Here is a 12,399-nt window from a genome sequence, read left to right on the forward strand (position 1 = left end):
ATAATGGTTTTTCTTTTAGGTGGTTTTAACAGAGGTGAATTAAAAGCGAATCTTTCAATCTTTTCAGAAGTTCAGCTGATGGCTGTGGTTAGGGAGCCATTACTAGCCCTGCAAGTTCTCAGCACTGTACAATGAAATGGCAGTAGGACGGGCCCCCGGGCAAGGAGAGGAGGGAGTGTAATGTGGAAGGGGACATTTGAATAAAACTCAGGAAAAATTAGGTTCAGGAAAAATCCTGAACCTAGTGGAGGATAATAGGTCTCACCACCTCATCCCAAATAAACCTCTGGACACTTGGACAATTCAGAGTTTCAAAATGTTGCTTTTTTTAAATCAATCAGTGGTATATGTTGAGCAGCTACTATGGACACAGCCCTGTACTAAGTGCTTGAGAGTCGGTAGACATTTTCCTTGCCCACAGGGAGCTTTCTGGAGAAACCCAGTATAGAAGCGTTTTTAGGGTGTAGTCAAAATTTGGTTGGGTCAGGCTATAGTTAATTTTATTGTTTTCCTGATTTGAACCTACTGCGGGGCAAGCTAGGATTTTGGGTTTCCTGGTGGCCCCACATTTTTTTTCCTGATTTCGAACTTATCTACAGCTTTCAGTCCACTTAATTTAAAAAGTTTAGATGGTTTAGTGATTAGTTGCTAAAGGGACCTTATTTAGCTTGTAAATATTTCCTCCGCTTTTTTGGATGATTTGATAGGAAGAGAGAATATGTTCATATAGCTCCCCAGTCCTTAGTACAGTGCTCAGCCCATAGTAAGTGCCCAGTAAATACCATAGATGATGTAGCTTATGAACTTGTTTCTCAATAAATTGGAAATGGAGTGCAGTCCCCAGAGAGTTCATTCTGCTGCTCAGGGCAATCCATTCTTAGCCGCTCCAGGCTTGGAGTGAACAAATCACGGAGGCTGGCAACCCCAGCTGCCCAGAGAGGCCCTGGTCGTGCCACCTTGGAGACTGGAGTGTCTTGTTTGCCCAGGAGAGACTGCAGATAGGAAAGGGGTAGTTACCATGTTTCCCACACCCAGTCCAGGGGGCCCAAGGACAGCCAAAGCCCGTCTTCATAGACGCTGTAATTCTGCTCATGGTGGATGGATTAAGACATTTCAAAAGCGTTGCAATTTTTCACTCTGGAAAACAGCCAAACGGAGTTAAAACAGTACTTTGGAAAACTAAATTTGATTCAGCCAAGAAACAGTGATATAATGTAACTTTTGGTGGGCCATCACTTTATTTCTCTTGAACTTTTTTGTTCTTACCTAGTGAAATATCAAAACTTAAACTACTCCAGGAATACAGTCAAGTGACGGGAAATATATAGAATATGGCTAGGTATGACGGAAAGGCTTGTAAAGACCTTTTATCAGCTAGTAAGCTGTATGTAGTGTGTGAAAAATCAGTCGACAAGTCTATAGTCCCTGCACTGACAAAGTATTCAGTGTACTTATTTTGCCATGCTATCCAGAGAACAGATAGTATGTATTTATCTGGCGGCTCAGTTTAACAATGCCATGTTTTTTCTATCAGATCATTCAATTAAAGCTAGTGTTCCTTGGTACAATAATTGGAAAGACACTCTGATGGAACTGAAAGAATCCACGTTATATGCAGGTATTTCTTGTGGTGGATGTGGTTTTGCCGGATTGTCCTTAACTCCTTGTCTGTGACCCAGTCCACCTCTCCTTGCCTCCCTGGTGCTGCTGCTTAGAAGTCTCCCTGATCAAATGGTGTTTTCCTTACTTTTCTAAAAATAAACAACTTTGGTGGTGGTTGTCTGTTCCTTTCTATATGTTATATGGACTTTTTACTCTTGATTTGTAAATTTTCAAATGAGGAAATTTTACTCCTGGGTAATTGGAGGAAATAATGAGTTTTCCTTAATTAGTCGAATCTCACTTCTACAAGATGTCAAGATCTTTAAGGGTATTAAATTAGATTTTTTTAATGGAAAATGACATTTTGGAGAAAATTCCTGCCAGCGTATTGTATTGCTGTTCTTTTTCTAAATTTAGATAATTTTCAAGAGCAAAAAGTATGAATAACATCCTTTTAAAAAAAAATCTCTGAAATCAGGTAGAACAATACTAGTGCTGTATTTCGTCTGTACAGTGTTTCTCTATTAACACATGTAATATTGAAATATTTAGTATGAACTAGAATGAACATTTTTCTCCTGTGAATTAGAAAACATTGTAGCCACCTTGTCATTGGGTACTTATATTGCCTGCGTGTCCACCAATCGGCCACTGAGAATTTATAGCATACCTTCCAAATGGAGGTGGCTTGTTTTAAGTGTGTGTGTGTGTGTGTGTGTGTTGTTAATGATGTGTATATCTCTATGAATCTATTTGTCTTGATGATGTCTGAGATAGACTGCTTGTTCTGTTTTGTTCTGCTTTGCTGTCTCCTCCGTTTAGACTGTGAACCCGTTACTGGGCAGGGATTGTCTCTGTTGCCGAATTTTATACTCCAAGCGCTTAGTACAGTGCTCTGCACATACTAAGTGCTCAGTAAATACTATTGAATGAATGAATAAAACTATAACCTGAGTTTTGGGGGCATGGACCCCTAACATTATGGTTTAGCCATGGTTTGAAAGAAATGAATCCCAGCACTTCCCTCCTCCCACCCCCCAACACATACACACTTCAATTCTGTGCCTCCTCCAAGGGAGGCATGTCTCAGTTTATTCTTCTTTCCCAAGTGTTTAGTACAGTGCTTTGCACACAGTAAGCCCTCAATAAATATGAATGAATGAGGCAGGGAATTTGGAGAAGTCCAGATAGTGCACAGGCAAAAGAACATGGGAAGAATGCTGAGGTTGGTCCTGTAGATCTCACGTGTGCTTATGGGATCACCTCTGGCGTCCACCTGGTCCCGCGGGGCTATGTGATCTCTTGGAGACCAGCGTTTTTGGAGGACCAGCAGCTAAGACGATTCCTTCTTTCGGGGCCCCTTCTGCCCAAAGACAGGACAAAACGGTGGGTGTCTGGGCTGATGGCACGGGTCTCGGGAGCTTCCGTAGCTCTGCCTACCAAAAGTAAATTAGAAAGCGGGGATGTGGGAACCTTGGAGGTCTGTACTGCACACATGGCCACCCCCCAGAATCCCCACCCACTTTTTTGCCCTTCGCCTCAGTGTGAAAGGTAGAGGGGCTGCACAGGCTAGTGCTGTGGTGCCTTGGTGTTCCGGCAGGGCAACTTCCAGTTTAATACCAGGGGGTCCGCAGCGCTGAGGCAGTTGTGCCTACATGACGGTTTTTTACCAGGTGCCCTAGATCCATCAGTCAGTCAACCATGCATGGATGTGTCACATGATGAAATCATGGTGGCTGTTATTGCCAATTCCATAGGTGGTTTGGATGATTTAAGGAAATAAAAAGTTGTTTGTTTTTTTTTTACATTAAATATAATCCACACTTGAGTTAGAAATGAAAGTCCTGAAATTATTCCGAAGCACTGTGTGCACTAATTGGATTTAACTCCACTGTGAAATATTGTAGTTTTTTCAGTCTTATTAAATTTCCTGGTGAAATAACTGGTTTCTCCAATTGTTTTGGTATTTGGGTTGATTTGGTTTCTTATTGAAGTAGGACATAGACCAGGCGTCGGCCACCCGAGGCTCACGAACGGCACCCGGTCCGAGAGAGCCCACCTGCCTGCTCAGGGCTGCGGTGGGCCTTCGTTCTCCCCGTCTCTGCCACGGGACCACTTTGCCGTCGGTCTCAAGGACAAAGATGCCCTTCGGCTGTCTGGACCTGGCGCTGACCTTCCTCCTCCCCTCCCGTTCAGCCCGGCTGGGCCTGCAGAAGGAAAGCCTCCACTGTTGGAGCTATGGAGAGGGATCCACCTCCTTTCCTCACCGTTCCTCCTTTCCCCGCCTCTGCTCACAAAGCAGGGTCTGTTGTGCTTTCTGGGAGCAGCAGAGGGACTTAAGGGAGCTTTAGGGCATTGTACCGTCAGACTTTGCTGCAGGTGGGAGTGGGGAAAGATGGTCCTTTAAAGTTGTCCCAGGCTGAAATCATCTCCTGCCCAGCACCACCCCTTGGTCCCCTTGTAGTCCCCAGGCCAACCAGGGCAGAATTGATGGTGGCGTGGGTGCCCATGCCGGCCCATCGTGCCACCCACCCCAGTTGCCTTCCATTCCCGGCTGGGGCTTGGAAGCGGGGCAGGGCCACAGGGCAGAGCTAGCCAGGACGGAGCAACAGCTGTCGCTGGGAGGCAACCACCCTTCAGGTGTAGCATGACTTAATGACACGGTCGTGTTGTGCTGTGAGCTGTAGCGCATAAATTTGGTTGGGCTCTTTTGCTCAAGAAAGGTTACCAACCCTGGCAGAGACCATGTGGCCGAGCCTAAATTGAGGTCGTCGTAAGCTGGGAGAATTTATGGAAATTTGAAATAGTCTGTCACAGTGGAGATCTTAGAGGAACATGCATTGCAGTTTCTTGCACTTGCCCAGCGTCCCTCACAGGGTTTCATTCCTCCTTTTTTCAGTATGTGTTTAAGGATTGAGGTAACACAACCTACTTTAGGCTTATTTTACAGTAGGGAATGAAGTGCAGTTTTACCTTGCCCAACTACCGATTGCAGATTCTGGAGTTTTTCACTAATATTATAGGGTTGGGGTTTGTATTCTAATGGAATCCAGGCTTCAGGCTGCAGTGATGCCGAAGAACAGGAGTCAGGAGAGTGTCGCCCCTATCATTCCATATAGCATTTGCACCCCTTCAGGCCCGGGAGATTGAATTTGTCATTATTCACAATCTATTTCCATCTTCTGCATTTTCCCTCACTTTTTTTCCCATTCTGTTTCATCCTCTACAGTGCCTGCTCTTTTGTGATTTCCTCTTGGTCAAGTCAGAAGGCCACCATAACTATTTCTCTTCAACCTTCTAATTTCTTTCAGCATATAATAGATCATCGGTCGTAGTTTTTTGTGATTATGCTGTCAACAATCTATCTCCCCTCCCCCCTTCTCCCTTTTCCCTTTGTGCTCTGAGTTGGAAAGCAGCGTGGTCTAGTGGAAAGAGCAGAGACCTGGGTTCTAATCCTGGATCTGCCTCTTGCCTGCTGTGTGACCTTGGGCAAGTCACTTGACTTTTCTGTGCCTCAGATACCCTATCTGTAAAATAGGGATTAAGACTGTGAGCTGCATATGGGACATTAACTGTGTCCAATCTGATCAGCTTGTTGTTACCCCAGCACTTAGTACAGTGTCTGACAGAATAAGTGCTTACAAATACCATTTTTAACAAACAAAAAACCTAGATTATCTCTCTCAGCACTCTCCTAATGCTCATGTCTGCCTCTCTAGACCTCACTGTTTTTCGTGTTTCTAGATCAAGTGGAATATATTTACTTTCCAGTAATGTTTAAACTGGATTGTATCAGAATGAAAATAGCATGAAGTGCAACTGGTTGATTGTCAGTGTGGCAGAAGAGTTATATACTTACCTTTAATAAGGTTTCACTTGTCTTTCCGATATCAGTTGCTTTGTGTTAAATACACAGAATCATAAAGTCCTAGAGAAAGAGAGGTACATTCACCTTCACAAATACAAAACCTCAACCGTAGGGGAGGCCTGAAAAGGAGGAAATTATACTGTTTTCAGAATCAGTGTATTTCTTTGAAGCCCTCCGTGAATTGGTTAAAGCCTGTGAGAAGTTTCTTTTCTCACACCCACTCAGGATTTCGGATGCGATCTCTCATCTGTTATTTGCTGGCGAGTGAGATTCAGTTGCTGTGGAGCTGCTTATTCTCTTGAGAACTAACTGAACCTTGTTATTTCCTAGCTATTAGAGTGGCAAACTTTTCTGTTTTGTAAACCCGAAGAGCTCATTTATGCCTCAGTAGGATGTACATTCAGGATTGTTCTCTCCCAGCATTGTAGCCCAACTTCCCAACGTATGTGAAGTTGGAACATGGCTCAGCACCCATTGTATTCTATTAGCAAGCTTGCAGGCAATTTTGGGCCTGGGGCAAGACCATTAAAATTTATTTGCTTCCACAGTTTTAAAAAAAACCCCTCACTTTCCTTTGAATCCTTATGTGAATTAATGTATGCCAGGTCAAATAATAGTAGTGATAGTGGTATTTAAGTGCTTACGGTGTATTGAAACTAGAGACAATTTCCCAAGACAGGACGCTTCAATAGCAAAATTATTTAGCTTAAGCAAGTGAAACCTCAGTTTTACAAGTGTAATTTATAGTCTGCACTTCATACTCATAGCAAGACGAAACAAGGCTATTGGAATGTGTGCTTGGGGGAATTATATGCATGACCCAATAAATCCTTGCAAAAAATGTTTGGATTTTGCACATTCGAAACTTGACACTTTTCGGTTTTGTTAAACTACAGTTCAGCTATGTGGCTTTACCCTAGCTGGATTGAGGAGACGTTTGGTGTGAATGTGGTAATACTGTCTCTAATTTTAATATTCTAAATCTCTGTTCTTTATCTTGTAGGCCTTACTATTCACAGAATTAAAAAAAGTTAGCTCTTGCCACATTATTTTCGGTTGCACCTTTAGGAAATGGATTTATCTGTTCTGATTTTATCTTTCACTTTTACTACTAGATTTCATTTAACACCATATAGGTACTTATAAATGTTTTAACCGGTTTTATTTCTTGTCTGTTTCAGCTACTACACCCTGGTTTGAGTCATACAGAGAGAGTTTTCTTCAGTCGATGCCAGCGTCAGATCACGAATTCCTAAACCACTATTTAGCATGTATCCTTTGACTGTAAATATAGGTTGCTGCCTTTTAAATACAGTGTTATGGGAAATATTAGACCTGTAAAATTTTCAAAGAGAAAAAATTTCTGGAGTGGACTTCACAGAATGGAGTGGAGCAGGGTGGTGATATTTTGCTAAAGTGGCAAGCTTTTGGTGTCAGTGGGCCAGTGGATATTGTTGGTGATGGGTTAATAGTGGAGATTAAGAAAGACATGTGGTCACTCTTTTGTACTCCCCTAGGTTAGATCAGTTGTGCTAACTAAGACTTAGGAACCATTGGAAGTAGGGGAAATTTAGAATAGGAATGATGATTTTCCTGTTTGGCCTCTTGGTACTTTTGTAATTAATCAGCAAAGGAAGGGACGCCAGAGGACATGAAGGACAAGACACGGTTTCTGCCCTTGAAGAGCTTTCATCTGTATGGCAAAGTAATTGTTACCTTAATAAGTGGTTTGCCAGGTATGCTGGTAGCTTCTTCTAGTGAACCTGAACCTGTGGAACAGTTTTTGAAGTTGTCACAAGAACAACATCGAATTCAGCACAGCAGCGATTATTCCTACCCCAAATGGTTTATACCCAATACTCTCAAATATTATGTGCTGTTACATGATGTAAGTGCAGGAGATGAACAAAGGTGGGTTTGTAACTCTTGCATGGTCTTGATTAGACATTACATTAATCAGAATGGTGTCTTAAATGTATGCCTGGAACTTCTTAAATAAGCACTGTTTACTGTGAAGAGTTAATTAGTATTAAACTAGATGGAACTTGCTAATACTTTGGACAGTCTGACATCTAGGAAAATCACGAACGTTAATGCTTTTGGCATTCTCATAGTATCGTTTGTGCTTCTTTGCCTCTTCCCTTTTCCCGTCCTTCCATTCCTCTCGTCTATTCCTCTTCTTCAAAGCTAGTCTACTGTGAGTCGTGTTGTCATTGTTATTACAATAATAATAATTGTGATATTTAAGTACTTACTGTTTGCCAAACTCTAAGCACTGGGGTGGATACAAGAGAAAACAGATCAGACTCTGTCCCTGTCCCACAAGGGGTTCGCAGTCTGAGCGGAGGAGAAGAGATATTTTATCCCCATTTTACAGATGAAGTAGCCGAGGCACAGGGAAGTAAAGTGACTTGCCCAAGGCAAGTGGCAGAGATGGGATTGGAACCTAAATCATCTGAGTCCCAGGACTGCTCATTTGCCTAGGCCATGCTGCTTTTCATATCACATTTGGTCTTAACTTGGAGGCCCCCTTGTTCACCTCTCTGCACTCCTCTGGTGTAATTGTCTCCTCCTCGCTGGGAGTCCAACCTCCATCATTCCTCCATCTTCATCATCTCTTCCTACAATCAAATTTTATAAGGGCCCTTTAGTGATGCCACTGAGCTTTTATGCAATTTCTTCTTTTCACTCTTCCTTCCTATTCACCCTTCTGTTTTTTGGGCAGGGGAGTGGGGTTAGGGGGATTGTCTTTGATTTTGCTTACAGCCTCCCCTTTTTGCTTCTGTTTATCATTTTATAATTTCAGTTTCTGTTTTGTTTTATCATCTGTGCTTTTGGTTCCAGAATTCTGTTCTCCTGCTCCGTGATCTCCCTCATCAGTTTTTGTATCTTAAGTCTGGAAATTTGGCCTCATTTTTACTGGGATGAAGGAGTAAGTGGGAAGCTATCTTCTGTCCCCACAGGACATTGAGAAGTACTGTCCATTAACAAAACTTAGCTAAAATGTTCTGAGTCTCTCGGAAAAATAGTGCCGTATGCACACCCACATGCAGAAAGCCACAGTCGGAACGAAACATGTTGGTTTCCTCTGTTGGAAATAACAAGCACCTCCCTTTCTAAATCATTCCTGTGCAGAGTTACTTTAATTCAGATAGAAACAGTGACCCTTCCATGTTGGGTGTTTCTGTTTTACATTGTGAATAATTAGTACAGTGAGTCAGAGTGGCCATGTACTGGCTCTGTACAAAGGACTAAGTCTCTGTGATTAGGGTTATTGGAAAAATCAAACATGATTTGGGTTAACTTGAATTTTCACTTCTGCTTTACTTTCATTCTAACTTTGCTATCTAGCCTTGCCACCTCCCAACTGTCAGCATCTTGCATCTCATGGTGCTTTCCTTTTTTCTGGTGATTTTTTTCCCCCCACTTCCCAAAATGCTGATTAGGTTGGGATTCATTCATTCATTAATTCATTCATATTTATTGAGCGCTTACCGTGTGCCAAGCATTGTACTAAGTGCTTGGGAAAGTGCAGTTCAGCAGTAGAGACAATCCCACAGTGAGCTCACAGTCTGGGAGGGCGGGAGAAAAAGACATCAATCCAAATAAAAAGATATCAATATAAATAAATTACTGCTACATTCATAAGTGCTGTGGGATGGGGAGAGGGGGAAGCACAAAGGGAGCAAGTCAGGGTAATGCAGAAGGGAGTGGGAGATGAGGAAAAGTGGAGCTTAGTCTGGGAAGGCCTCTTGGAGGAGATCTGCCTTCAGTAAGGCTATGAAGGTGGGGAGGGTAATTGGTGGGTGTGAGGAGGGAGGACGTCCCAGGCCAGAGATAGGCCCTAGGCCAGGGGTCGGCGGTGACACAGGCGAGATGGAGGCACAGTGAGAAGGTTAGCACCAGAAGAGCGAAGTGTGCAGGCTGCGTTGAAGAAAGAGAGAAGCCAGGTGAGTTAGGAGGGGGCAAGGTGATGGGCTGCTTTAAAGCCAATGGTGAGGAGTTTTTGTTTGATACAGAGGTGGATAGGCAACCACTAGAGATTTTTGAGGAAGGAGGTGACATGTCCTGACTGTTTCTGTCTCAAAGGGACTGGAAGCTCATTGTGGGCAGGGAATGTGTCAATCAACTCTATCCTGTTGTACTCCCCAAGCACTTAGTACAGTGCCTCTTTCTTGCCAAATCCAATGGCTCCTACTCCATTCTAATCCTCCTTGACCTCTCTGCTGCCTTTGACACTGTTGACCATCCCCTCCTCCTCCATACCTTATCTCACCTTGGCTTCACGGACTCTGTCCTCTCCTGGTTCTCCTCTTACCTCTCTGGCCGGTCATTCTCGGTCTCCTTCGCTGGAGCCTCTTCCCCCTCCCATCCTTTAACTGTTGGAGTTCCTCAAGGGTCAGTTCTTGGCCCTCTTCTGTTCTCCATTTACACTCACTCCCTCGGTGAACGCATTCGCCCTCACGGCTTTGACTACCATCTCTACGCAGATGACACGCAGATCTACATCTCCGCCCCTGTCCTCTCCCCCTCCCTTCAGGCTCGCATCTCCTCCTGCCTCCGGGACGTCTCCATCTGGATGTCGGCCCGCCACCTAAAACTCAACATGAGCAAGACTGAGCTCCTCATCTTCCCTCCCAAACCCAGTCCTCTCCCAGACTTCTCTATCACCGTCGATGGCACGACCATCCTTCCCGTCCCGCAGGCCCGCAATCTCGGCGTCATCCTTGACTCATCCCTCTCGTTCACCCCACACATCCTATCCGTCACCAAGACCTGCTGGTTTCACCTCTACAATATCGCCAAGATCCGCCCTTTCCTCTCCACCCAAACGGCTACCTCACTGTTACGGGCTCTCGTTATATCCCGGCTAGACTACTGTGTCAGCCTTCTCTCTGACCTCCCTTCCTCCTCTCTCGCCCCGCTCCAGTCTATTCTTCACTCCGCTGCCCGGCTCATCTTCCTGCAGAAACGATCTGGGCATGTCACTCCCCTTCTTAAACAACTCCAGTGGTTGCCTATCGACCTCCGCTCCAAACGAAAACTCCTCACTCTAGGCTTCAAGGCTCTCCATCACCTTGCCCCTTCCTACCTCTCCTCCCTTCTCTCTTTCTACCACCCACCCCGCACGCTCCGCTCCTCTGCCGCCCACCTCCTCACCGTCCCTCGGTCTCGCCTATCCCGCCGTCGACCCCCGGGTCACGTCCTCCCGCGGTCCCGGAACGCCCTCCCTCCTCACCTCTGCCAAACTGATTCTCTTTCCCTCTTCAAAACCCTACTTAAAACTCACCTCCTCCAAGAGGCGTTCCCAGACTGAGCTCCTCTTCTCCCTCTACTCCCTCTGCCATCCCCCCTTTACCTCTCCGCAGCTAAAGCCTCATTTTCCCCTTTTCCCTCGGCTCCTCCACCTCTCCCTTCCCATCCCCACAGCACTGTACCCGTCCGCTCGACTGTATATATTTTCGTTACCCTATTTATTTTGTTAATGAATTGTACATCGCCTTGATTCTATTTAGTTGCCATTGTTTTTACGAGATGTTCTTCCCCTTGACTCTATTTATTGCCATTGTTCTTGTCTGTCCGTCTCCCCCGATTAGACTGTAAGCCCGTCAAACGGCAGGGACTGTCTCTATCTGTTGCCGACTTGTTCATCCCAAGCGCTTAGTACAGTGCTCTGCACATAGTAAGTGCTCAATAAATACTATTGAATGAATGAATGAATGAATGAACTCAGGCGCTCTGTAGATACAATTGATGATGATGTCTTTAATCAGTCACTCTAATTTAAGGGACCAGTGGGTCCTGGTGAGCCCTTACTTTATCAAATTGGCCTAGTGCTGTTTCTTTCTTAACCAGTTTTTCTAATCTAACCTTCCACTAAATAACAGGCTTAATTTTTTGTTTACCAGAGGAACAGATGTGTTTGTGGCAACAAATTTTGAAGGGGGAAAAGAGGGTTATTTGGTTTTGGGGGGGAAAAAATAGAGCATTTTAAAGATTACATGAAAAGCACCTTTAGAAAATGCCACACTGGCATGTCTTATTTTGTATCAGAGCATCTGTATACCAGCCAAGAAAGAGGGATGATAGGGTATAGTGAGTACTGGAATTAGGAAAATGTCTTCTTTCAAGGTTGGGAATTGGACAAGAAATTGATTTTTCATTTAGAAGTGACCAGAGATTCATTCCAAAGTGTATGGGAACAGATTAAGGAAAGTCATGTTGGAACTGGAGTTTAACTGAATGGGATTTGGTATGGAACAGTGGTCCTCAGATGGTAGAATAATTGGCTTCTGGGGGCCAGTTTAGTTGGAGCCAAGGCCAGACTGGTCACGGAATGCTGGGAGATTCCTGGGGAGTCAGTTCTGAGTGATCTGGTTAGGCCACTTTTGGGGTATTTCTGGCCGAGTGTTTACTTTGAAAGCAAGGAAACCACAGGCTCCTTCATCTTTATGCATTTATGCTGAGATTTTCTTGTAATGATTTTTGAGTCAGCCCAGTCCCTTTCTAAGTGGTACGGAAAATTGAAATGGGTTGAATTTGTGGAAGGATATGATGGTCACAGGGTTTGATGAGAAGCAGAAAGATCTAGTGGGTAGAGCGCAGGCTCAGGAGCCTGAAGGACCTGGCTTCTGATGTGCTGTGTGACCTTGGGCAGTCACTTAACTTCTCTGTACCTCAGTTGCCTCATCTGTAAAATGGGGATTAATCCTGAGAGCCCCTTGGTGGGGCATGGACTGCGTCCAATCTGATTAAGCGTGTTTCTACCGCTGAAGTTAGTGCAGTGCTTGGCACATAGTACGTGCTTAACAAATAATGGGGGAAAAAAATCTGTATGTTCTGTAGAAAAATGTTTTGGGGAGGAATACTGTTTAGTAATCCCTTTCCAGCTGTTATTAGAGCTTTCATTCCTTTGCTTCGTAGGCCAA

The 12,399-nt window shown here is 44.4% G+C and overlaps 1 protein-coding gene across 3 annotated transcripts in view; it reads left to right on the forward strand.

Moving 5' to 3' along the window:
* TRAPPC8 (trafficking protein particle complex subunit 8) overlaps window positions 1-12,399 on the forward strand; it is a 69,559-nt gene that overhangs the window by 11,688 nt on the left and 45,472 nt on the right. For 2 of the 3 annotated variants that reach the window (XM_029068767.2, XM_029068764.2), the window contains exons 3-5: window positions 1,535-1,618; window positions 6,652-6,741; window positions 7,207-7,381. In XM_029068767.2, coding sequence (XP_028924600.1) covers window positions 1,535-1,618; window positions 6,652-6,741; window positions 7,207-7,381 — 349 coding nt within the window. The remainder of the gene's footprint in view (window positions 1-1,534; window positions 1,619-6,651; window positions 6,742-7,206; window positions 7,382-12,399) is intronic. The other variant, XM_029068766.2, reaches the window with a different exon arrangement.

The sequence above is a fragment of the Ornithorhynchus anatinus genome, chromosome 7, assembly GCF_004115215.2.
Source record: "Ornithorhynchus anatinus isolate Pmale09 chromosome 7, mOrnAna1.pri.v4, whole genome shotgun sequence".
NCBI lineage: Eukaryota > Metazoa > Chordata > Mammalia > Monotremata > Ornithorhynchidae > Ornithorhynchus > Ornithorhynchus anatinus.